The sequence below is a fragment of the Rhinoderma darwinii genome, chromosome 1 (genome assembly GCF_050947455.1).
Source record: "Rhinoderma darwinii isolate aRhiDar2 chromosome 1, aRhiDar2.hap1, whole genome shotgun sequence".
NCBI classification, from domain to species: Eukaryota; Metazoa; Chordata; class Amphibia; order Anura; family Rhinodermatidae; genus Rhinoderma; species Rhinoderma darwinii.
Genome location: NC_134687.1, coordinates 318,500,268 through 318,522,263, shown reverse-complemented (window position 1 = coordinate 318,522,263; position 21,996 = coordinate 318,500,268). Strand labels below are relative to the sequence as shown.

Here is a 21,996-nt window from a genome sequence, read left to right as displayed (position 1 = left end):
GAAACCTGCAGAATACATGACAGCTTTTATTACGATTGGAGCTATGAACAGAAGTTGCTGAAGGTCTGTCATGGTCATTCAAATTTCTGGCCTTTTACAAAGTTAATTGTAAAGATTTGATGATATATTAGGACAATCGTACGTCCAGGGAAAAATGAAAAGCTGACTGTATTCTAATGTGTACTGTGTGTAGTTCTTCCCCATTAAAGGGGTTTTCCCATGAGGGAAATTTGACATATCCACAGGAAATATCAGATAGATGCGGGTCCCACCTCTGGGACCCGCACCTATCTCTAGAACATGGCCCCTAAACCCCGTTCTACCTTTGTGTGTGTCGGCTGATTTCCAACCATAAAGGTGAGAACATTGTAGCTCGCTGAGCTACGCTGTTTTTGTAAGCCCCATATAACTGAATGGTCGTTACGTAAACAGCACAGCTCGCATGCTACGCTTCTTCCGTAACTACTATGGGAGTTACGGAAACAGCGTAGCTCAGTGAGACACACACAGCGGTAGAACAGGGTTTAGGGGGCCCCGGTCTAGAGATAGGTGCGGGTCCCAGAGGTGGGACCCACATCTGCCATTTATGACATATCCTGTGGATATCCAAAGAAGTAGTAGGACAACAGCACACGTCTTCAAATCATCAAAGTGGTTTTATTGTCAAGACATCCACAAACGACAAGCAACGTTTCGACCCATAGTGAGTGAAGGGCCTTTGTCAAGCCTAGATCGACTTACCTGCAAACGCTGATGCTGCTGCAGAATCAACTGTAGCCTCTGGTGCCGATGTGGCCGTCACGATGCAGGACCTGTGAGTGACGTCACAGATCTGCACTGTCACAAGCTGGGCGTTCTGAAGAGAAGAGGATGTTACTTCTCTTCAAAGCGCCCAGCTAGTAAAAGTATTAAAAACGCCCCGATGTACGCACATAATACACGCCCACTTGGACTTTTACTTTTAAACACACCCACTTGGACTTGTGCAAGCCTCATTTGCATAACTACAAAAATGGTCATAACTTGGCCAAAAATGCTCGTTTTTTAAAAATAAAAACGTTACTGTAATCTACATTGCAGCGCCTATCTGCTGCAATAGCAGATAGGGGTTGCAAAATCTGGTGACAGAGCCTCTTTAAGCTTAGCCATTTGAGCTCCAGACTTCTCCTGTCTCCAGTTTTTGAGAAGCACAACCTAAACATCACCTCATTGTTATCGCTCCTTTGCAGTCAATCACTGAGACAATACCTCCATTCTTATTGTGCAGACACATGCTTGTAACTGTAGAGCTGAATGCTCTAATAAAGATTAGTGATCTGCATATTAAAAACTATTAAACTATCCACATTTTCTGTTCTGCAGAGATCACTTCTCAACAGTCATCTTATCATCACAGACAGGATTACAATGCTGTTCACATCAGCGTCGCTTTCCATTGAGGGGTTCAGTTGGAAAGGCAAACTAAAACCTTAGCTTCTCTTTGCATCACCATTTATCTCAATGGTGACGGAAACTTTGCTAATGGTTTCCGTTTGTCAGCATCGTGACCGGGTTCTGTTGTCTTTGACTGAATCAATAGTGCAGTCGACTGAAACCTCGGAAGGATAACCCCTCAACGGGAAGCAACGCTGATGTGAACAGGCCCTAACACCTCTATTATACAGCTGGACGTAATTAACATAGGATCCACCATTGACAAAAGGTAACGGGGACAGCTCACTGTTGCAGGCTGCTCAGAGGTCATATATTTCCCCATAGAAGTCGATGAATTGTCTTCAGACCGAGGTTTGTTATATCCATGTGGTTGCTGTAAAGCGAATTTCTGAACGGCTATTCACAGCTCAGAGTAGAAGCTCAGGAAAAGTGCTGTGGGGTATAGTAAACTATTTCAAAACTATCAAATTGTGTAATTTATTTGCACATATTTTAAAGATATCCAAGGAACCGGCACGGATGATTTCCAATAGCATCTTCCTTATAATAAAATATTAATATACATACTGGAATCCTGCCACCTTTTGGGATATGCTCAAATAGGAAAAGTGCACACTATCCGGTTTAACTTCAATTTGTTCTTCTTACATATAATTCGTAAAAAATGAACATATAAAAGTAAAACCCTAAGGGATTAAATAAAAACTGTACCTTTTAATGTTTTTCTATAAATTTGTGCCTATGTATTATTTTATAGGTGTTATCTAATTAGGTGTTTCAGGTTAACAGGCGACATGTATAAATAAATACCTTAAAAGACTACTACGCATGCTTGAGAAAGGGGGTGGTCTACCGAAACGTCGCATCTGCGTGCTTGGACGCCAAACTCCACTCCAGCAGCGTCTCCATGTGGACTGAGTGCAAAAGGAAAATTCTATACATTCCATGGACTTTATACACAACGGGTGAATTCCTTTTACTATTGTTGTTGTTTATGCTACTTGTTATTTTGCTGAATTGTATATAAAAGAAACGAATTGCAAGTTACACCGGATAGTGTGCATTTTTTCTATTTTAGCATTGTCATTTGAGGATGGAAAGATCCCTTTATGTTGCACATCCGGATCACCGTTATTGCTATGCTGATATTGATCAAAACTAAATGCTTGGAATATGTTTTGGGATATTCCAGGTCTTAAGGTGCCCATACACATTAGATTAAAGTCGGACGAACCTGATGACTTAGGTGAGACTGGACGATGATCTAATGTATGTAGGGGTCTTCCAACAGGGCAGATATCGGGTTAACGAAGAATCGGGAATGTTGGATTTCAACATGCCTTATTCTTTGTTCCATAGGTGTCTAGCAGCGGTTTATTCCCCTCTCCCTATTGCAATAAACAAATGTGCTTGTTTATGGGTGCATCAGAAGAAATAGCCATTGGGCGGCAGGTATCTTACAGGCACACATTTAAAATAGACATTTTTATTTTAGAATAAAAAACAAAACTGTGTTTTGGGCAACTTTCTAAATACTTTATTAAAAATGATTTTTACTTGTTGCGATACAGCTGCTTTGTATCCTGTATACAGAGCAGCTGTATCCAGCGCTGAAACCTGTATCTGCCAGGTCAGCGGCACTGATGGGGTCAGTGTCAGCGGGGCCTGCTGTCACTGAACCAGTCAGTCCTGTGCAAGATACAGCTGCTTTATACACAGAATACAAAGCAGCTGTATCTCAAAAAGAATAATTTTGAATAAAAAGTATTTAGTATGTTGCACAAAACACACACTTTTTTAATAAAAATGTCTATCAAACACAATTTCAAAGGTGTACATAGCCTTTAAGTGTATGGGCATCTTTTGTTGTAGCTAAACCCACAAATACTAGCTGTAAGGGTCCCGGTATAATAAAATAAAGTTTCTAATCGTTCCATAATAATGGATACTTGTATATTATAGCGTAAAGCAAATGATTTAAAGAAAATAAACAAGAGTGTTTTATTACGGCCTAGACTATTAGCTTAGTTATTGAACACGTTTAATAAAACTACAGATGGAAACTAAAGGCCATTCTATAAACATGGTGTCTCCAGTAGGTCGATGTCTCCTTGCAACGTACATTTCTGTATTTCATTCAACCCATATCCTCACATCTTAAGTTCACTTGGCATCTCCTCTCCAGCCAGACCTTTCAGTAGATTATTTACTGCAAGTACAGACATGGTGTTCCGTGTACTGTAGGTGGCACTTCCAATATGTGGTAAAATAACTGAAGGCATAAAAATGAAAAAAAAATTATTATCCAGTAATACAGGGACATCACAGTCATACTGTTCTTATATGGGTATTTGCAGAATTGAGAATTATCACCTAACCACACGACCCTCACTGATCATGAGAACAGGGGTCCCAAACCCCCCTGTTCCTCCTCACTGCACCCCCTGCAGTGAGGAGGAGCTTGAAAGGAGCGGCGGTCAAGCATGTTCCAGCTTAATTCAATGTCTATGGGACTGACAGAAACAGCCGAGCGCTTGTTATTCCCATAGACATTAAATGGAACGGTCGCATACATGCTCGGCCGCAGGCATGATAGAACACCGCTTTACTTAATGTTCTTCTTACTGTGCTCAAGCAGTGAGGAGGAACGGGGGATCAACATTTTCTCAAATCGGTGGGGTCCCAGTGTTGGGGCCCCCAGCGATCACATATTTATCACCTATCCTATGAATACGTAAAAATTGTTGATTCTGTGAATAGCCCTTTAACATACTTGTTCTGCTTACTGCCTTTATCTGTCAACCTGAAATTAGCCCAACAGTCGCAGTCACACCAGTAATATGGCATTACATCTTACACATCAATCTTTCTAGAAATCTTTTCTTTTTTGGTAACTTCTAAATAATTACTATAAACTATAATGTTCACACTTGCGTTAGTTCTTTTCTGTTAAGAAAAGCGGATTAAAAAAAAACAACTAACGGCCCCATTTTGAGGGCGGATTCACACGAACGAGATTTGCGTCCGTGCAGCCCGCATGGTTTTCACGCGGGTCGCACGGACCTATGCAAGTCTATGGGGCAGTGCAGGCTGTCCGTGAGTTTTGCGCAGCGTGAGTCCGCTGCGTAAAACTCGCAACATGATCTATATTGCTGAGTTTTTCGCACATCACGCACCCATTGAAGTCAATGGGTGCGTGAAAATCACGCATGCCCCACAGAAGCACTTCCGTGGGACAAGCGTTATTCGCGCAATAACAGTAAAAGAATGAATGTATACAGAAAAGCACCACATGCTTTTCTGTTTACAAACACCCAAACGGAGTGTCATAATGATGGCGGCTGCACGAAAAGCACGTAGCCGCGCATCCATATGAACAGGGCACACGGAGCTGTCAAGTGACTTTTGCGCGCGCAAAAACATCACGTTCGTCTGAATCAGCCCTAAGGCTAAGTTCACATCTCCGTTGTGAGTTCTGTCAAAAGAGCAGATAAATGGAATTCAAGCTGTGACGCCTAATGGGGTCTGTCTGGTTCTGTCATGGCGTTTGCCGCTATTTTTTTTGTCAAACGTAACTGAATCTGCGACGGAGGCCTTCAACGAAGATGGAGTTAAAAAAAAACAAAAAAAAACCCAAAAACAAATAACAATTGATTATAATGGATTTTTCATATCCAGCATGTAACCATGGGATAAAGGAAAAACTTGACGCCAGAGTGAACAGAGCCCTACACAATCATATTTTTATTTAAAAAGAAAAAAAAGGTTAATTATGGCAACCTTTGCAAACATAAAATACATTACCACAGTTCTTTAGGCTGAGGAGTGGGTGGCTTGTTGGCAGTGGTTCGGGAGTTGTTACATCTAAACCAGCAGCTGCAATTTGCCCAGTGACAAGAGCCTGGTATAAGTCTTCTTGGTTTACAGCAGAGCCTCTAAAAAAATGTTATCCATAAACTGTTAGTATATTCATGATGTACGGTCAAAAACACCGGTTTGGCCAGATTATAAAATACACACACAGTAACATTTCCAGTATTGGGCAAACTTAGAGGCCCTGTCACGTCCTCTAACAGAAAATCATCAGGATAGCTTACCAGCCGCTGCAGTGCTGAGTGCATAGCTGCTTTTCTTTTACTGCTAGCCGCCGACTTTCACCTGCAATCGGAACTGTTTCAGTGACCTGTTAGGGTATGTGCACACACACTAATTACGTCCGTAATTGACGGACGTATTTCGGCCGCAAGTACCGGACCGAACACAGTGCAGGGAGCCGGGCTCCTAGCATCATAGTTATGTATGACGCTAGGAGTCCCTGCCTCTCCGTGGAACTACTGTCCCGTACTGAAAACATGATTACAGTACGGGACAGTTATCCTGCAGAGAGGCAGGGACTCCTAGCATCGTACATAACTATGATGCTAGGAGCCCGGCTCCCTGCACTGTGTTCGGTCCGGTACTTGCGGCCGAAATACGTCCGTCAATTACGGACGTAATTAGTGTGTGTGCACATACCCTTAAAGTAGACTCAAGTGGGTGATCATCAGCCCGGTGTCTATAACTGAAATGGACACGGAGCACTAGGGACCAACCACTTGACAGTCTATTTTTACAGTTCACCGTATCTAATGGACAGATTGTAGGGGAACCGGGCATCTAGCAGGAAAGGAAAACCAGCCCTGTATTCAGCGGCTGGTAACCTATCCAGCTGGTTTGATATGTCAGAGGACGTGTGAGCACTGCTTCCTTTTCATTCCGGTCACAGCTCCGCACTGTGGAACGCAGACAAACTTGTAGATCCAATTCACAGTTCGCGACTACAAGGGTGTCAGCATTTCACAGTATGGAGCAGTAACAGGAATGAGGGGAAAGCAGTGGTAGTGTTGTAGCCCCTTTAAAACAGCTGATCGGCAGGTGTGGCGAGTTGGACCCCCACCAATCAGATATTGATGGCCTATCCTGAGGATCGTCCATTTATTGTGAATTCCATTGTTGTACTACATCATACAAACTAAACTGACGGAGTGCTGTATCCTTTGCACAACGGACACCAATGGCGCCTGAGAAACCCCATTGTCTTATAACGGGTTCTGTTGTGGTTTCCGTCATTTGACAGGAAAAACAATGCTGCATGCTGCGCTATTCTTCCCATCAAATATGATAGAATCTGCAACGCAGATGTGAACAGAAAGTTCAGTTTTATTTAAGAGCATCTCCATCCAACTCTCACACCAGCAAAGTGTAGATGTTTGCAAGAAAGTAAACTAAATGCTGCCTACTATGCCAACTTAAAGGAGTTATACGGGTTCCCAAAAATGTTTTACTATTGGCCGCAAATTACATAAATTAACAAAAGAAACAGTAATTACCTATCCATTGTACCCAGCGATCCAGTGCTGACGTGCCGGCAGGACTCCTGGTGATTGTTTACATGCAGGCAGTATATGTTGGTAACAGCCAACCAGAGGGCTTAGTGGTGATTAATCGTATTTCTGGCATGATGCCAGAAATACAACACATGACTGCTGGGTACTGCTTGTTTTGTTAATTCATGTCATTTGCAGCCATTAGTAAAAAAAAAATCCGGGTTCCTAATTTTAACTCAACGACCGCCCACCGTCTTGACGGCAGGCAGTGCAGGTGCTTCGTCTACAGCGACGTCTTTTGGCGTTGCTGTAGAAGAGGCTGATGAGCGCTCCTGTGAGCGCTCATCTTCTAAGCAGGAGCTGTAACTAACAGCTCCTGATCTTAGAAAAGCCTGCTGAATACAGCTGGGGTCGGAAAACATTCCAACCCCAGCTGTTTAACTCTGTGGCCGTGGCATGATCAAAGAGAACTCCCCACTTTGACCTAGTCATTGGAAACCCGGTGAAGTGATCAAAGTCCAGGGAATCCCTCTGCAGTCAGCCCTGGGGACCTAGGAAGGACCCCAGGGCTCTCTGTTTAGTTTGCCTGCTGTTAGGGCATACTATGTGCTGCCCTAACAGCAGCCTGTGTCATAGTGACGCAGTGTAATGTATTCACATACAGGAGTTTACAAGTAAAAAATAAAGTTATAAATAAAGTGATCCCTTAACCCCTTAATGACCGGGCCATTTTGCACGTTAATGACCAAGGATTATTTTTTGTTTTTCCACGGTCGCATTCCAAGAGTCGTAACTCTTTTTTTATTCCGTCGACATAGCCGTATAAGGGTTTGTTTTTTCCGGGACGAGTTGTATTTTGTAATTGTACCATTTTTAGATGCTTATAACATATTGATTAACTTTTATTAACTTTATTTTAGGAGAGAATTGAAAATAAGCAGCTATTCCAGCATTAATTTTCACGTTATAAATTTACGCCGTTTACTATGCAGCGTAAATAACATGTTAACTTTATTCTATGGGTCGGCACGATTACAGGGATACCAAATGTGTAAAGGTTTTATATGTTTTTTCTACGTTTGCACAATAAAAACCCTTTTAGAAAAAAATTACTTGTTTTTGCATCGCCGCGTTCCAAGAGGCGTAATTTTTTTATTTTTCCATCGATGTGGCCGTACGTGGGATTGATTTTTGCGGGACAATGTGTAGTTTTCATTAGTACTATTTTGGGGTACATAGGACTTATAGATGAACTTTTATTTTATTTTTTATGGGGGGAATGGGAGAAAAGAGAGAATTTTGCCGTTGTTTTTTGCGTTTTCTTTGGACGCCGTTCATCCAGCGGTTTAATTAATGTGTTCATTTTATTGGTCAAGTTGTTACGAACGCGGGGATACCATATATGTGTATGTGTGATTTGTTTTGACCGTTTTATTAAATAAAACCACTTTTTGGGGCAAAAAAGTAGTTTTATTTGACTTTGACTGTAATTTTTTTTATTTTTTTTTTCACAAACTTTATTTAACGGTTTTACTTTTTTTTTTTTAGTCCCACCAGGGGACTTCACTATGCGATATGCCGATCGCATATATAATGCTTTGGTATACTTCGTATACCAAAGCATTATTGCCTGTCAGTGTAAAACTGACAGGCAACCTGTTAGGTCATGCCTCTGGCATCGCCTAACAGGCAGATGCTGAAGACAGACCTGGGGGTCTTTGTTAGACCCCCGGCTGTCATGGAAACCCGACGGCGACCCGCGATTTGTTTGCGGGGGCGCCGATCGGGAGACAGAGGGAGTTCCCCCCTCTGTCAAACACATTAAATGCCGCTGTCACTGTTGACAGCGGCATTTAATGGGTTAAACTGCCGGAATCGGCGCGTGCTTCGATTCCGGCAGTTGCAGCAGGAGCCAGGCTGTGTAGAACAGCCGTGCTCCTGCCGCTGATCGCGTGGGTAAACTGTCAGTACCCGCGCGATCACAGGACGGATATATCCGTCCTCCTGCGCGAACTAGCAGCTGCTGAGGACGGATATATCCGTCCTTCGGCGTTAAGGGGTTAATGGGATTTTTAAAAAAAAGTCCCAAAAATAAATAAATAAAAAAGTCCCAAAAAAAGTGTCATTATTTTGCATAAAATATATATTTTATTGCCCTTACATTACATAAAAACAAAAAAAACCTATACATATTAGGTATCTACATGACCGTAATAGCCTGAAGAATTAATTTAACAGGTTATTTAGTGTAAAACGTGAAGCCACATCAATGAAAATAGAAAAAAAAGTTATGGCTGCTGAAATGCAGAGAGGCAAACACAAACATTTATCTGGTCATTAAGGCCTTTTCAGGCACAGCCACTAAGAGGTTAATTTGGCTATAAATGGGTGTTGACTGACCACGAGGTTGTTCCAATGAAGTTCAGTTGAAGGTACTTATTTTTCACAGAGTTCGAATATAGGCTGACCAGTGAACTGTACTAACTTACCGACTTATGTTGATGAAAACGGATGTTTTCTTCATTTTGCTAAAGAAATCCTTGTTGCATAACCCCTCCGTCTCAGGAGTTAAAGAGCAAGACACAATAACAAAATCGGAATCTTCAGTAAGTTGTTTACAAGACACTAAGAACATAAAAATAGGAGATTACTATGTTTCAAGAATGTTTAAAAGCCACGACCAAAGACAAGTGTCCCATAGAGAGGAAAAAGGTCAATTTCCATAAAAGTACCATATTCAGCATTAACCTCTGCAGCACATTCAGGTCGAGGCTGACGTCCTGTGTACAAAAACTTTTTTACTCCAAAAGGTTTAAGGCGTTGGGCAATAGCCAGTCCTGGGAAGGAGGAAAACAAGATATAATAGATTTTATATAGAATGTTCTCATCTAAGATCATTTGTAACTTCTTTTTGAAGGTTAAAGGTTAAATTAAAAAATAGGAATTAGGGAGAGACTACAAAGTGATTTTTACAGATTAATTTCCAGATTTGAAGAAAACCGCAGTTCTAAACTGGCTCTAAATTCCATTTAATAAAAGGAATCCATCACCAATGCAGTAATATATGCTAAAACTAGCAACATAAACATCTACAATCAAAAAGGTAAAATAAAAAACATTACTATTCAACTATATTGAAGAAATCGTGTCAAAACTTGAACTGCCTTTCTACAACATACATTTAAATGATTTACCTATTCGGCCTAAACCAACGATTCCCACGGTGCTGTTAGATAGTCCATAGCCACACATCCACATTGGTGCCCAAGACTTCCATCCTCCACTTTAAAAATAAAAGTAGGAGTATAATTAAAGGGGTATTATAGTTTCAGCAAATCAGGGTTACTCATTTTAAAATAAAAAAAGTGGACAATTTTCCTCACTGACTGCAGAGAAATCTTAAGAAAGTTATACAGAATGTGTACTGGAAATTTATATAGCTTTATATTTTAACCCCTTGAAGCAATATCACGTACATGCACTTGAAAAGTATCATAGGGAAGTATGGAGGCCACTCACGGGCTGAGCGCCCTCCATACCCTGCAGGTGTCAGCTGTGTTTTACAGCTGAAAGCTCAGACTGCCGGCCGGGAACAGCGATCACGCTGTTCCTGGCCGTTTAACCCCTCAAATGCTGCGGTCAATCGCGATCGCAGCATCTGAGTCGTTATAGAGCTCCACACCACGATCGGGGGGCGCCGGTGGTTGTCATGGTAGCCCGGGGGCCTAATGAAGGCACCCAGGTCTGCCTCTGTTAAGCTGTGTCTCTGGCACGGCTTAAAGAGACTCTGTCACCACATTATAAGTGCCCTGTCTCCTACATAAGGAGATCGGCGCTATAATGTAGGTGACAGTGATGCTTTTTATTTTAAAAAACTGTCTATTTGAAACCACTTTATTAGCGATTTTTAGCTTTATGCTAATGAGTTTCTTAATGCCCAAGCGGGCGTGTTTTACTTTCGACCAAGTGGGCGTTGTACAGAGTGTATGACGCTGACCAATCTGTGACCAATCAGCATCATACACTCCTCTCCATTCATTTACACAGCAGCATCACGTTCTTACTAGAACACGATGTGCAGCCACATAAACAGAGATTAACATTAATCAAGTGTCCTGACAATGAATATACAATGAATATACATTACCTCCAGCCTGGACGTCATGTGTACTCAGAATCCTGACACTTCTGAATCTTTTCTGTGAGATGCACAGAAATGCACTATCTGGCCAAAAGTATTCTAGGCATTGCACATGGTGAGCATAGGCTCTGAGCATCTGATTGTCCTAGGAAACCCATTTCATGAAATCTCCCGACACACAGAACTTTCGCTGATGTCCCTTCTAGAGGCAGTTTAAAGTCTGTAGAAAGTGATGCAACAGAGTATAGGACATTTTTTTGCCTGGGGTAGATCTAGTAGATCAGAAATTGCACAAACGGACTTTTGGAAAAAGTGCCATCATATGACAGCGCCACATTTAAAGTCACTGAGCTCACCAGTATGACACATACTACTAGCAACGTTTGTCCATGGAGATTGCATTGTGGGTATGGGCTGAACAAAAGACCAGAACAGCGCTACATAGGGCGAGCACATTCACAAGACGATATTTAGGATAATAGTAGTTGTCAAGGCTCACCTTGTTGTGTTGTGCTAATATGTAGTCACAACACTATATTTAGGCTGGGCCCTGTTCAAGAGTTTTTTGACAAGTTTTTTTGACGTGGAAACCACGCTAAAAAACGTTGATTTGAATGGGAGGCGGACGCGTTTTTTTTTTACCGCTTACGGTAAAAAACGCTTACGGTAAAAAGAAGCATCATGACCTATCTTCGGGTGTTTACGCCTCTGACATCAATGGGAGGCAGAGAAAGCGTATTTCGTGGCGTTTTTGCCCGTGGCACTCAATGGACGCGAGTGAAAAATGCAGCGAAAATCACGGCAAACGGAATTTTGAAGCAGAATTTTTCTTCTGCAAAAAAACTCTGTGTGAACTCAGCCCAAGGGTGTTGGGCTGCTGCTGGTGCCAAAATCCTCTCTGCGAATGGTGCCCACTCTGCTGGGGGTCTGCAAACTTGTCCAAGACATGACCAGCCAGGAAACCTGTCTCAATGCTGGGAAAAAAAGCGCTTGTTTGGTGCAGCCCCCAATCCAGGTAGAAGTCACTCGTTTCAAGGTACGCAGGACCCCGTTTATCAGGTCAAAATCATGAGTACACACACTAACAGGTAGTAATTTTAAAGTTACCACTCCTCCCCTTCGATAAATATGGAGATTGCTGTGTGCTTAACCTGTTTACTATGGGTATAGCTGAAACATCTGAACTCAATAATTTGGAGGGGTGCCCACATACTTTTGTCCATATAGCATATAAAATTCTCTACAAGGCCAATTTTAAGTAGATGCCTTTTTTGAGTTAAAGAGGCTCTGTCACCAGATTTTGCAACCCCTATCTGCTATTGCAGCAGATCGGCGCTGCAATGGAGATAAGAGTAACGTTTTTTTTTTTTTTTAAATGAGCATTTTTGGCCAAGTTATGACCATTTTTATATTTATGTAAATGAGGCTTGCAAAAGTACAACTGGGCGTGTTTAAAGTAAAAGTACAACTGGGCGTGTATTATGTGCGTACATCGGGGCGTTTTTACTTCTTTTACTAGCTGGGCGTTCTGACGAGAAGTATCATCCACTTCTCTTCAGAACGCCCAGGTTCTGGCAGTGCAGACACACAGCGTGTTCTCGAGAGATCACGCTGTGTCGTCACTCACTTCCTGCCCCAGGTCCTGCATCGTATCGGACGAGCGAGGACACATCGGCACCAGAGGCTACAGTTGATTCTGCAGCAGCATCGGCGTTTGCAGGTAAGTCGATGTAGCTACTTACCTGCAAACGCTGATGCTGCTGCAGAATCAACTGTAGCCTCTGGTGCCGATGTGTCCACGCTCCTCCGACACGATGCAGGACCTGGGGCAGGAAGTGACGTCACAGCGTGATCTCTCGAGAACACGCTGTGTGTCTGCACTGCCGGAAGCTGGGCGTTGTGTAGAGAAGTGCATGATACTTCTATACACAACGCCCAGCTAGTAAAAGTAGTAAACACGCCCAGATGTAACGAACACAATACACGCCCAGTTGTACTTTTACTTTAAACGCGCCCAGTTGTAATTTAGAAAGCCTCATTTACATAAATATAAAAATGGTCATAACTTGGCCAAAAATGCTTGTTTAAAAAAAAAAAAAAAACGTTACTCTTATCTACATTGCAGCGCCGATCTGCTGCAATAGGAGATAGGGGTTGCAAAATCTGGTGACAGAGCCTCTTTAAGCCATTTCAGCCATATTCATTGCGAACGCGTACATAAAAATCAAAAATACACCACGTGCAATCAACAAAGAGCAGTAGAATGGGTTGTATAAGGAGTTAAGTGACTTTTAAAGTCCCACTGCCAGAGGGCTTTACAGTTAGTTCGTCAAGGTTCTGAGCACCTATGGATGTGATAATGGCTGTCCAGACACTCTGACCAAGTAGTGTGTGTATATATATTATCATACGGTGTACACAGACGAAAGCAGGATTCTACTTTACAGTGTATATCAAATGTGAGACCATAGTACATTTGGTCTCTGAACACAGACCAGAGTGAGGGTATGTGCACACGATGAGAGGCTTTTACGTCTGAAATGACAGATTGTTTTCAGGAGAAAACAGCTGCCTCGTTTCAGACGTAATTCCTCCTCCTCGCATTTTGCGAGGCTTCTCTGACAGCTGTAAATTTTGAGCTGTGCTTCATTGAGTTCAATGAAAAACGGCTCAGATTACGTCTGAAAGAAGTGTCCTGCACTTCTTTTGACGAGGCAGTCATTTTACGCGTCGTCGTTTGACAGCACAGTACGTCGGCAAACCCATTCAAATGAATGGGCAGATGTTTGCCGACGTATTGTAGCCGTATTTTCAGGCGTAAAACGAGGCATAATACGCCTCGTTTACGCCTGAAAATAGGTCGTGTGAACCCAGCCTAAGACTCTGTTCACTTTAAGGCATCCGTTTGACATATACGTCAGGAAATATTTCTGACTTATTCAACTGCATACAGTTGCATATTTCAAACGTATACTGCGTGATATATATATATATATATATTTTTTTGCTGCGGTCAACTGTATAGGAAAGCTCGTGCCTTCGTATACAAAAATAAAAAAAAGTATACCGATGTATACCACCCTGGCAGATAACAAAAAGGGTGGTATACACCCTTTTGTTTGGTATCCTTCGGCCTATAACTGCCTATGGATATATTTGGCGTATGTCCCGGTAGCATTTTCCCACAAATGCGCCAAATGCACACACTGAATGCAGCGTTGCCATAGCCAAATTGTATAGACTGGTAACTAAGTTGTAAAGCAGTACAAGCTACAATCTATAAACTAGTCACAGCTTCACAAAGGCAGGTCGGACAAGTGGCATAGTGATATACATTGCTTACCTTTTAACTTCTTGTATAGCTTCTGGCAGGCGACGGCAGGTAGCTAGCAGTAATGCTACACTCAGTTCTGCTGTGGCGTCAGTTAGCACATCTGGAGTATAACCCACACTGATTCCTCTATAATAGACACAGATCCTATTTATCTGAGTGTTACCATACATAAAATAGTAGTAAACATTTCAGCAGTCCTTTAACCCCTTCCCGACATTTGACGTACATGTACGTCATGGAAAGCATTGACTTCCCGCAAAATGCCGTACATGTACGTCAAACGTTTGGCACCGGCTCAGAAGCTGAGCCGGTGCCATCATCACCGGATCTCAGCTGTATCTTACAGCTGACATCCGACTGTAACGGCGGGGACCGAAATTAGCTTCGATCCCCGCCATTAACCCCTTAAGTGCAGCGCTCAAACGCGATCGCTGCACTTAAGGTGTTTGCAGCTCATCGGAGCCCCAGCAATGAAATTGCCGGGGTTCCGGTGGCTGCAATGGCAACCGGAGGCCTAATACTGGCCTCCCGGTCTGCCTAGCACCGAAGCCGGTCAAGATCCGCCCGGCGGCGGAGCCTGATCGGCTTCCGTAGCTGCCGGCAAGATGGCGCCGGGTCAGGAGCTGATCCGGCGTCATCAGCGGTGGAGGTCAGCTGTACTGTACAGCTGACATCCACCTGTAACGGCAGGAACCGGAGCTAGCTCCGATCCCTGCCATTAACCCCTTCGATGCAGCAATCGAAAGCGATTGCTGCATCGTAGCGGTTACTAGCAGATCGCCAGCCCTGACAGGCAATCGGGACTGGCGACTGCTGTTATGGCAACAGGAGACACAATGGTCTCCTGCTCTGCCATTACGGAAGCCGATTTAGGCCCCGCCGGGAGGCGAAGCCTAAACGGCTTGCTGTCAGTGAATGACTGACAGATCTAATACATTGCACTACATAGGTAGTGCAATGTATTAGAAAAAAATAAATCTGACCGTTGGACCTTCAAGTCCCCTAGTGGGACTTGAGAAAAAGTGTAAAAAAAGTATAAAAAAGTGTAAAAAAAAGTGCAAAAAATAAAAGTTTGAAAACAATAAAAGTTTCAAGTAATCAAATAAAACACAATCCCCCTTTTACTCTTATCAAGTCCTTTACTATTGAAAAATAATAATAAACCATATGTATTTAGTATCGCCACGACCGTAACGACCTGAGGTATCAAAATATTATATTATTTATTGCACGCGGTGAACAGCGTAAAAAAACGCCGTAAAAAACGTTACCAGAGTTTCTGTTTTTTGGTCACTTTGCCCTACAAATATTACAATAAAAAGTGATCAAAAAGTCGCACGTATCCAAAAATGGTACCTATAAAAACTATAGCTCGTCCCGCAAAAAACAAGCCCTCATACACGTCCGTCGACAAAAAAATTAAAAAGTTATGGTTCTCACAACTTGGCGACAGAAAAAATACATTCTTTTTACAAAAGTTATTTTATTGTGCAAAAAGTTGTAAAACATAAAAAAGTGCTATAAATTAGGTATCGCCGGAATCGTACGGACCCGCAGAATAAAGTTAACATGTAGTTTATAATGCGTGGTGAACGCTGTATAAAAAAAACGAAAAAAAGCTGTGCCAGAATTGCGTTTTTTTGTTTACCTGGCATCCCAAAAAATAGGATAAAAGGTGATCAAAAAGTCACATGTACCCCAAAATGGTACCAATAATAACTACAGCTCGTCCCGCAACAAACCAGCCCTCATACCGCTACGTCTATGAAAAATAAAATTAGTTATGGCTCCAATAAGTCAGGAAATAAAAAAATATGCAGTTGTGCCCGAGGGGAACATTTCTTCAGTTTCAAGAGGCGATTTATCAAGGACCTAAAATTAGGGAACCAGGAAGGGGAGAGCCCAAACATATCCGCTGGAAGCGACGGTGCCCGTATTATACCAGGACAACACTTCCCAGCAAAATTCCCCAAACTACAAAGGCGCGGAGTGTGGACCAAATGGGGGATAAGAAATGACACCATTTATCAGTGCGACACCGGCCTGTGCAGAAAGGATTGCTTCACAGCGTAACACACATCTATGGATTATTTTTTTTTTTTTAAACCACCTGACTATGCCCCTTATATACTCCGCCCCGCTTACATGTACCCCCACATTATAAAACACCAGCAATACTCAAACAAATATAGTACCAAGCAAAATCCGCTCTCCAAAAGCCAAATGGTGCTCCCTCGGCCCTGAACCCTGCAGCGTCCCCAAACAGCAGTTTCCTTCAACATATATGGCATCGTCATACCCGGGAGAACCCTTTTAACAATTTTTGGGGTGTGTGTCTCCAGCGTCATAAGCTGGGCATGACATATTTGCCACTGAATGGCATATCTAGGGAAAAATATACATTTTTAATTTGCACCATCCACAGCGCATTCATTTATGGAAAAGACCTGTGGGTTGAAAATGCTCACTACACCCCTTAATAAATGCCTTGAGGGGTGCAGTTCCATAGTGGGGGTCACTTATCAGGGGTTTCTTTTTATTATTTCACATCTGAGCCTCTGCAGTTGTGAACCAATACTTTGTAAATCGCCAAATTAGGCCTCCACTCCGCATGGTACTCTTCACTTCTGAGCCCTGTCATATGTCCAGACAAAAGATTAGTGCCCCATGTAGGGTGTTTCTAAAACCGGGAAACACCGCATAATAATTAGAGAGCTGTCTTGTTATGGTGGCACAAGCCGGGCACCACATATTGGCATATCTATGGAAAAAAATCCCATTTTCACTCTGCAACATTGAGCGCACACTAATTTCTACAAAACACCTGCAGGGTTAAAATGCTTACTACACCCCTTGGTAAATGCATTGAGGGGTGTAGTTTCCAAAATGGGGTCACTTCTGGGGGGTTTCCACTGTTTTGGGCCCACAGGTGCCCAGAAACCAATCCAGCAACATCTGCACTCCAAATGGCGGTCCTTCCCATCTGAGCCCTGCGGTTTGCCCAAACAGCAGTTTATGACCACATATAGGGTATTGCCGTACTCGGGAGAAATAGCTTTACAAATGTTGGGTTCTTTTTTTCCTTTATTTGTTGAGAAAATGAAAAAATTTGCGCTAAAGCTACGTCTTATTGAAGAAAAAGGATTGTTTTTATTTTCACTGCCTAATTCTAATAAATTCTATGAAACATCTGTGGGGTCAAAATGCTCACTACACCCCTAGATGCATTCCTCAAGAGGTGTAGTTTCCTAAATGGAGTCCCTTTTTGGGCGTTTTCATTGTTTTGTCCCCTCAGGGGCTTTGCAAATGTGACCTGGCCTCCGCAAACCATTCCTGCTAAATGTGATCTCAAAAAGCCAAATAGTGCTCTTTCCCTTCTAAGCCCTGCCGTGTGTCTAAACAGCCGTTTATTACCACATGTGGGGTATTGTTTTACTCGGGAGAAATTGCTTTACAAATTTTGTGGTGCTTTTTCTCCTTCAGTCCTTCTGGAAATGAGAAAAAATTAGCTAAACCTACATTTTCTTTGAAAAAATGTAGATTATTATTTTCAGGGCCTACTTCCAATAATTTCTGCAAAAAAACTGTGGTGTCAAATCGCTCACTATACCCCTAGATAATTTCCTCAATGGGTGTAGTTTCCAAAATGGGGTCACTTGTGGGGGGTTTCCACTGTTTTATCCCCTCAGGGGCTTTGTAAATGTGACATGGCCTCCGAAAACCATTCCTGCTAAATGTGAACTCCAAAAGCCAAATAGCGCTCTTTCCCTTCTCAGCCACGCCGTGTCTCCAAACAACCGTTTATTACCACATGTGAGGTATTGTTTTACTCGGGAGAAATTGCTTTACAAATTTTACGGTGCTTTTTCTCCTTTAGTCCTTGTGGAAATGAGAAAAAAAATCGCTAAACCTACATTTTCTTTGAAGAAATGTTGATTTTAATTTTCACGGCCTACTTCCAATAATTTCTGTAAAAAACCTGTGCGGTCAAAATGCTCACTACACCCCTAGATAATTTCCTTGAGGTGTCTAGTTTCCCAGATGGGGTCACTTTTGGTTGATTTTGACTGTTTTGGCACCGCAAGAGCCCTTCAAACCTGACATGGTGCCTAAAATATATTCTAACAAAAATAAGGCCCCAAAATCCACTAGGTGCTCCTTTGCTTCTGAGGCCGGTGCTTAAGTCCAGTAGCACGCTACGGCCACATGTGGGATATTTCCTAAAACTGCAGAAACTGGGCAACAAATATTGAGTTGCATTTCTCTGGTAAAACCTTCTGTTTTATAAAAAAAATTGTATTAAAAATGTATTTCTGCAGAAAAATATGAAATTTGTAAATTTCACCTCTACTTTGCTTTAATTCCTGTGAAATGTGTAAAGGGTTAAGACATTTTCTAAATGCTGTTTTGAATACTTTGAGGGGTGAAGTTTTTAAAATGGGGTGACTTTTTTGGGGTTTCTAATATATAAGGCCCTCAAAACCACTTCACAACTGAACTGGCCCCTGTAAAAATAGCCTTTTGAAATTTTCTTGAAAATGTGAGAAATTGCTGCTAAAGTTCTAAGCCTTGTGAGGTCATAGAAAAATAAAAGGATGTTCAAAAAACGATGCCAATCTAAAGTAGACATATGGGTGATGTTAATTAGCAACAATTTTGTGTGGTATAACTGCCTGTCTTACAAGCAGATACATTTAAATTGAGAAAAATGCTAATTTTTGCAATTTTTCGCTAATTTTTGGTGTTTTTCACAATTAAATACTGAACATATCGAGCAAATTTTGCCAGTAACATAAAGTCCAATGTGTCACGAGAAAACAATCTCAGAATCGCTTGCATAGGTGAAAGCATTCCGGAGTTATTACCACATAAAGTGACACATGTCAGATTTGAAAAATGAGGCTCTGTCAGGAAGGTCAAAAGTGGCTAAAGAGGGAAGGGGTTAACAAAAGTTATAAACAAAAAAACAGTTTAGATGGCTTCAAGTTACCTGTACGCCAAGCTACATACCGCTTTTTGATTTCCTCCATTTCTAGGTGGTCAAAACCAACAGACAATGTACTGATAACCTTGAGGTTTGGCCCTACAAATTTAATCAAAGACATTACAATAGGAAATGATTTACAGTGTTTGTAGGTTTTTTTTATGTCATTTTTATACATGTAAAATAGTCAATATTTTAATAATAATGGATTCTGAACGTATATGGTGAGGAAGAACTAGCTATGCATGTGTTATTAATAAAACTTAACCAAGAGGTGGCGTTATATGCTTGTGCACCATTCTCTACTTAAAGGGGTTATCCAACTTGTAAAGTTTTTTTGTTTTTAAACCGCTGCAAATATTATAAAACAAAAGAAAAAGAATCAGTACCCACCTCCTTTCCCCTGGCGATCCAGTGCGGAGTACACTCTATCTTTGTCTACGAGCGGCTAGCATGTGACTGCTGCAGCCAACCAGCATAGGACAACCCCTTTAAGTGTAAAATGGTCCAAAAAGCATATAACACCACCTCTTGGTGAGTATCTCTCCTTTCTTTATCAAACTTTTAGTATATTTTCCAAAACCCTGAAAGCCGTGTTGCTCTGGACAATTATAATGTCTATAGCACCATGAGAGGAACTTACCAGCGGTGTCTAAAACTTCTTTATCGATCTTGTCTGATAAGAGACAAAGCAAGCCATGTGCCCCAGCGACTCCTTTCAACAGTTCTGCCCTTGGCACAGGATCATCTGAATCCCACTGTTCGACAGTACAGCTAAAAGAGTAGAAGTATATGTTAAGTCTAACGGTGCTTATAAACATCATATTATATTTGTTGACTACGTGAGCTACTGACAGTCCCCTGATGGCTAATTTTGGGGAAAATATGAAATCGCATTGTATCCAACCTTTTGTTTCCGCTACAGATATGAAGACCTAGAGGTGTATGGGTCGTTTATCTTCTCTGTACTCTACTGAAAAACCTTAGATCATTGGCCAAGCCTTGTTATTGAAAGAATTGGGGACTGACAACTGATCTATGGCCACCTAAGATAATATTTTATAGCAGATCTGGACAAATCCTATACAGGTGTAGAAGACAGCAAAGACGCATTCAGATAACACATAAGACGGGTGTATTTGGCGCTATGGCCTAATATGGGGTGTACTAAAACGTCCCTCTCTTCTCTTGTGATAAGCAAATACACTGTGCGTTCTTCTGCCCACGTCATAGCTGGTGATAATGTTTCTAGGCTCCTAGACCTGGATAAGATTTCGGAGTTAATAATTTATGAATTGTGATCAAATAAAATTGCAATAAACAGGGTCAAAAAGTGTTAATTTTTCCTGGAAATCTACTACCTTGGCAGCCATTTGCAGAATTATAGCATTTTTGTCATGAGAGGCAATTCCATTTACATAGTGGATATGGGTGGCCTCTTCAATAAGCTACAGGAAGAGCAAATGAGAAGTCCCGTGTTACATGGCAGCGGTCGCCTATAGCACGAGCATCCACTGTCGCAGCAACGGGGGGGTGACAACCCGCTTGCAACCTTGTGATCAAGCTAAAGGAAGGACACACAGTTTGCAGAGGATACCCAGGCAGCGAGCACGCTTAACCATATTCTAACGCTACATAGGCATACGTATTAATACGGGTGCTATACGCCAGTATGTATCTTTAGTGTAGCACGTGCTGTATGTATTACCATCGCCACTTTTGGTAAACAAGTCACCGCGTGCCACTTGCAAGTCTTGCCCCCTTTCTTGACACTTCACAAGTATCATAGAAAGTGGTGTTGCTGGTGTGAGGATACATACATCCGGCCTGGTGCAAATGCATTGATAAATATGCCCAGTGACTTTTGGCGTGATGCCCGCTCATGCCACAGTGACAACACTTTTCTATGTATACGACCAAAGTTGTCGTGTAGCCCTAGCCATTCCATATGCTGCACAGCAAACATGTCCGCTCCCACGCCAGACGCTGCGCAGCAAATACGTATTATATGAAAGGTTACGACACTTGTCAAGTAAATAGTGCCATTCAGGAATAATAGGGGCTTATTAGAAATGTTGCAGGGCTACATTCTAACGAGAATATGCATATGTCATAAGGTTTATGCCACAACAACTCCAGACACGTACATTTTACTGAGGGGGTTTGACGATAACATTACCAATGGTTCATTGGCAGCCCTAATACAAGCGGCACTTACTTTTCAGCTTGGGCTAGGAGTTTGTGCCCTTCTGGGGGCAACCTTCTACTTACGAACACCTTCATTAGCTGCTGCGCTGCTTTCATTGCCGGCTGTGACAAGGAAGAAGCGCGCCACAAGGAGGAGTTCTTATGAGACGCTTGTAAGTCAACGCCATAGCTTTCTCATAGAAAGAGCTTAGAATGAGGCGGCAGCGCCACCTAGTGTATATCCGAGAGACATTGTGCTGCAGTGAGACAATGAGAATAATAGAATAATAGACCCATCGGTTTGGTGTTTTTTTTATGTATTTTTTTCCCTATGAAGTGTAGCTGATATTATTTTAGTTACAATAAATTATTCATTATTATTTCTTATTATTGTAAGTCACTAATCAAACTGGTGGTGATTATGGCATTCCTTACTAATACACCAAGAACACAGCTGTGACTGGGAGTCAATGAAGAAATGTCCTTCTCCTTTTGTTCTTATTGTTTGTGGTATGTTGCTTCCCCAGTTGTAAAGGTCTGCAGAATATGT

At 42.0% G+C, this 21,996-nt stretch overlaps 1 protein-coding gene across 1 annotated transcript; it reads right to left on the bottom strand.

Annotated features, from left to right (window-relative positions):
- Positions 1–3,421: 3,421 nt before the first annotated feature.
- Positions 3,422–21,638, bottom strand: LOC142649839 (glyoxylate reductase/hydroxypyruvate reductase-like). The gene is made up of 9 exons (XM_075825558.1): positions 21,478–21,638; positions 19,903–20,033; positions 19,286–19,358; positions 14,285–14,401; positions 9,995–10,083; positions 9,533–9,637; positions 9,290–9,425; positions 5,239–5,369; positions 3,422–3,706 (listed from the first exon to the last, which is right to left on the bottom strand). Exons 1-9 carry the CDS (start codon positions 21,561–21,563, stop codon positions 3,585–3,587), a joined length of 990 nt encoding a protein of 329 aa, XP_075681673.1. The 5' UTR covers positions 21,564–21,638; the 3' UTR covers positions 3,422–3,584.
- Between the last annotated feature and the right edge of the window lie 358 nt (positions 21,639–21,996).